Consider the following 4,847-nt stretch of genomic DNA (forward strand, 5'->3'; position numbering starts at 1 on the left):
ATTCAGTTTTGTTTGCAAACAAAGTCGTTCGCGTTTCCGAGGTTTTCAAGTTTTACTAAAAAGACTTAAATATTCAAGGCTTTTTAATGGTTGCTATTCTTTCCTAGTTATTCCTATTTCCAATAATAAGTTAGTTTTTACAATCACGCTGATAAATGGTGCATACTATGAGTGTTTGTCACATATGTTTACAACCATGCCTTACCAACAACCGACTTATGAACAGAAACTTTCGCGAAAAAGCTCAGGATATTTTCAGCCTAATGGTAAGTTTCTGTTAATTTGTTATGTTATATAGTGAAATATTTGTATTTTTTTGCTGTTTATAAACCAGATTGATGTTCGAAAAACAAAGAATTCGTTGGTAGCTTGCGACACATGCCATGCAAGGATTAATCAGTACTACGACTTTAAGCATAACTGTAGGCAACAAGAAGTTATACATAAACATTCGACAAAAAAATCGACAGGTTTCTCCGTGGCACTTGTCGAAACCGTCGTTCATTTCCCTACAGTACCAACTGATTGTGCATCAAGAAGACCTGACAGAGATAGAAAAGCAAACGGTACTGACAATTCAGAAGATGATGTCCCTATAACAGTTCAGTTCAAAGGCACAAAGAAGCAAAAGCAAAACATATCGAAACCAAAGAGAGTACTTTTGCGATTCACAAAAGAACAACTAGCTGAACGAACCAAAAAAGAGCTATACGAAGAACGGCGCAAAACTATATGCGAACAGTGTGGCAAGATGGTACAAGATTCCCGAATGGAAGCTCATAGAAATTATCATTTAGGGGTTAAACCATACTCATGTCTTGAACCTGGCTGTAGTCAAACCTTCCGATGCATGGCCTCACGCAGAGTACACGTCAAGCGGACGCATGTCAATGGGCACTATCCATGCAATGAATGTGGCAAAGTTCTTGGAAGTATACTGACTCTACGAACTCACATGTACTCACACAAAGAAAAACAGTTTAAATGTGAAATCTGTGGGCTTATGAGCCTTAACAAGTTAGATATCTCCTATACCTTGCATATATCCCACCTTTATTTAGTCTATAATTTCAGATCTCGACTTGAACTTCATATGCGAGTGCATACTCAGAAGCGCGATTTTAAGTGCCCCCACTGTCCGAAGTCGTTCTATGTTAACTCGGTTCTCACTTTGCATCTACGCAGTCATTCAGGCGAGAAGCCGTACATTTGTCACGTATGTCACACTGCAAATTCGCATCGCATATTGTACGTCAAACATATGAAAAAGTTTCATCCTAAGGAAGAAATTTACAAATTGTGCGACATGCCAAAATTAGCAGCAATTGTCAAAAGGGAATAGCGTGCAAATGCAATTGTTTATTTGATGAAATACATAGGATATTTACGTTGTTACTTTAGAAATTTCATTCATTCGAACATTGTCTACATATGTAGACGAGACCTATTTCGTTAATAACTCGGCTAACTGTCACTGGATCGCGTTTAAATAGGTTTCAACATATTCGTTTCTAAGAACGCGTTTGAGCGAAGTGAAAAGTCGAGTACAACGCACCCCAATTAATTCTGGGCCCATATTATTGGCTCGAATCAAAACTCGTCGAAATGTCAATTGACGATAGGTTCATCCGGAGTGTTCATTTGTGTTTACCTTTTGCTAGCGTTGCCAATTTTATTTTGTGTCCAGCACCCAATGTGGCTACGCCACATCGCTTTTGCGCGTGCTGTCCGACTTCGCTACCGCTCAGTCGGACTTAAACTAGGGATAGCCCCTATGTTTGAGTAAGCCGGGCAAACGAGTGGATCACAGGTTCGCTTGCTTCCGACGGCGGGTCGGTGGCCACCTCGCCCGGGCCTCTGTTATGCGGCTAAGCCGCATCGAAATGGTACCCCTTAAACATTCTAACTTGAATCGGTTGTGTCACCGGAGCCGGAATACGAATTAGATCCAGCCAGCATTCCGGCTGAGTTAAACTGGGAAGTTTAGTAAAATTTAATCTGGAAATAAAATTTTTTTGGCAACGCTCCAGCACCCCGTTGATTTCACCACCTGGGCGCCAGGTTGACGATATGAAATGAACTTTGTTTACTTTCGACAAGTTTTGATTCGAGCCAACAACATCCAGCCATTAATTCTACCATTAGCAAATTAGGTTCTTTACTGACACAGTTAACCTCACTTTTCTTGACAGTTTGCTTGTACTGTTTACATGGACTAAGAAAAATTTGTGGACGACTAGATTCGCTCGAAGAAAATCGTAAAAAAGTCCATGTAAACAGTACAAGCGAACTGTCAAAAATGAACACTCAGCTCATTTGTGACGTCAGCGTAAAGTATTCAATTGAATGCTTTACGATGACGTCACAAATGAACTGAGTGTTCATTTTTGACAGTTCGCTTGTCTTGTACTTCCATATAAACTTTGAAATTTTTGGAGGGTCCGTAGACACAACCGATCGGTACCAAAATTTGCACCATTACTAAGGGCCATAAAAGGAATCAGTAGAGCCTGGTGTAGCTAAAAGACAAAAATTGAAGCAGTCTAGTGAGCATAGATGTTTGTTGAGAATGGTGGCGTAGCTTTCTTTAACATTTCTGCAGAAGAACGCTCGGAACGTTCCGCAAGGAAACGTTTCAGTTTATCCCCGCGTAGTTTCCACGCGGGACATGCCGACGTGCAGAAACTCTGCACAGTAAGGACACTTCTTGGCTTTCGTACTTTCTATATGATTCTCACCGCATTTTCTACAGCAGGCCCTATTACTACAATGGAAGGCTGTGTTACTCACTTGTTTACACTTTGTGCAATTTTTGACCAGCGGTACAAATAGACGGACAGGCAAACATACATTGCGCAAGAGGATGTAGTTCGGTAAGGCCAACGACGGTAAGGCGGTGCCAGTGAATGTCACCGGATAAGAGTTTGATTGGGGGTACGTTTTTGAACCATCCCCCGCAACTACTACTGAGTGCAAACACTTGCACTCAAGTATTTTCACAGGCTGAAGTAAGCGGTCTCTAAATCGGCCAACTCAATGCTACTGCAGATCCTCACATGTCAAACTCTCATCGTTGACCACGCCTTCCGTCTCTACCCTTACCGCTGGAATATACACGTTATAATCTCACGTAAAGTGCTCAATATCATTTGCCTGCTTTGAGTTGGCTAGCAACTTATCTTGTCCGAGCGGTGTTGAAGCGCTAGCCCGGCTTCATAGGGAAATACCCGGGGACTGACACACTGGGTTGTGGAATTGCACTTGCACATTTATTTCCCCAATCAGGGCGGATTGGTTCCACAAGTGCGCTCAGCCTGCTTGGTTACACAACTAAACACGCGGTTAACTAGAGGCACAAGACAGTATCAGAATTTAGGAAAACACTAGTTTACTCACTACGATATGGAATGAATATTCCAGCATGTATCACTGCTGTGAACGGTGCATGGCGTTTGAATAGAAGCGTGCGCGAGCGAGAAGAATGAATGCGCGCTGTGCTGCTACGGTGTTGTGCTATTGGCTGATGGTGATACGCGATGCTTCTGGTGGTTTCTGATATTGGTTCGAAGTGTTTCACGGTGGTAATGGAATGTGCTGGCATTTTCCGGAGCTGGCGCGAACAAAAGGACCTTCGAAATTTTGATCACAGCCGAGAACCGTTCTGTCAGGTCTTTAGAAATCTGAATAAGATTCAGCGATTTAGTTTCTGTCCGAAAGAAGACCACAAATGACCAGTTGAGAGTTCTAAGTAGCATTTGGACCGGGGGAAGGAGCCTTAGGAGTTGAACCTGTTTTATTTTACCATCCGGAGAGCGAACCATCTAAAAAATCAACGCACGGGCTATTGTTTAATCCTGACAACCGAACAACAGGATGAGGAATGTGGCCTTGAGAAGAAGACACAAAGCAACACCGAGATAAGCGTCTAATCGCACAACGCACAGGAACAGAACCAAACCCGAACTGATTGAGAGTATGTCGACAAGTGGTCCGAAACAACTTTGTCGCTGATACTCTGCATGGTCGTATAGCTGTCCCAGCTATTTCAGAACAAATCAACACAAACGTCGCACCTGAAGTTTTACGGAACAACATTATCGATTACCATTCCGACGCACAAATTATATTATGTATGGAGTAGAGGAGTGCGCCGCGCCGCCGATGTCAGGTAAAAATCGGCGGCACGCCGGTGTCGCGCCGATGTGCTTACAATTTTTACATGCAATCGTCGGCGCGGCAGCGTGGCGCACACCTCTAGTATGGAGCCATCACTGGTCTGCTACGAATTTTCAACCAGGTCGCTTCAGCATTCGATTTCAACGTTTCTCGACAAACTCTGCGTATACGTTTTTGGGGACTTTTTAATCAATCATTTAATAAACAAGTTAGAAATAAGATTAGTATTAAGGCCAACATCATTGAGGCTTTGATATGCCTGTTGAAAACAAATCAGACCCTCTTGTGAGACGGGTTTATGGAGACATTTAAGTATACTGAGGTACCCTCTATAAAAGTTTAGAGAAAAATCAGAAATATGTAAATAAACCTCGTGCATTTCATTTACATTATTCAGCACGGGCTTTAAAGCATTTTCTCTGTGGAAAACTTAATAGGTATATTTTTAATAATGTCGTGAATTAATTGGTCTTAAACTATATTTTGCAATACATTTATCAGTACGATAGCAAATTCATCTATTTGCCTCTCTTTTGTTCTGCTGTAAGTTTTATACATTGAACATTTTATAGCTAAATTTTGATGTTACCACCGACGTCGGTGCTGTTCTGTTCATACCCACAGTTACGCTTAATGATACGATTTCGAAGAATGCATAGTAAAACATAACA

General features: G+C 41.9%; 1 protein-coding gene across 1 annotated transcript; it reads left to right on the forward strand.

Moving 5' to 3' along the window:
• On the forward strand, positions 1-1,395 carry LOC131681624 (zinc finger protein 569-like). Its single transcript, XM_058962535.1, has 3 exons — positions 1-266; positions 335-1,017; positions 1,075-1,395. The coding sequence occupies exons 1-3, from the start codon at positions 156-158 to the stop codon at positions 1,340-1,342; spliced, it is 1,062 nt and encodes a 353-aa protein (XP_058818518.1). The 5' UTR covers positions 1-155; the 3' UTR covers positions 1,343-1,395.
• Positions 1,396-4,847: the final 3,452 nt, after the last annotated feature.

Source organism: Topomyia yanbarensis, chromosome 2 (genome assembly GCF_030247195.1).
Source record: "Topomyia yanbarensis strain Yona2022 chromosome 2, ASM3024719v1, whole genome shotgun sequence".
NCBI lineage: Eukaryota > Metazoa > Arthropoda > Insecta > Diptera > Culicidae > Topomyia > Topomyia yanbarensis.

What these genes read in the sequence shown, in the direction of transcription:
- LOC131681624 (XM_058962535.1), top strand. Translation starts at nt 156, where the DNA reads ATGGTGCATACTATGAGTGTTTGTCACATATGTTTACAACCATGCCTT. An exon ending in AGGATATTTTCAGCCTAATG is followed by an intron (nt 267 to 334) that starts GTAAGTTTCTGT and finishes TTTATAAACCAG; the next exon opens with ATTGATGTTCGAAAAACAAA. An exon ending in GGGCTTATGAGCCTTAACAA is followed by an intron (nt 1,018 to 1,074) that starts GTTAGATATCTC and finishes CTATAATTTCAG; the next exon opens with ATCTCGACTTGAACTTCATA.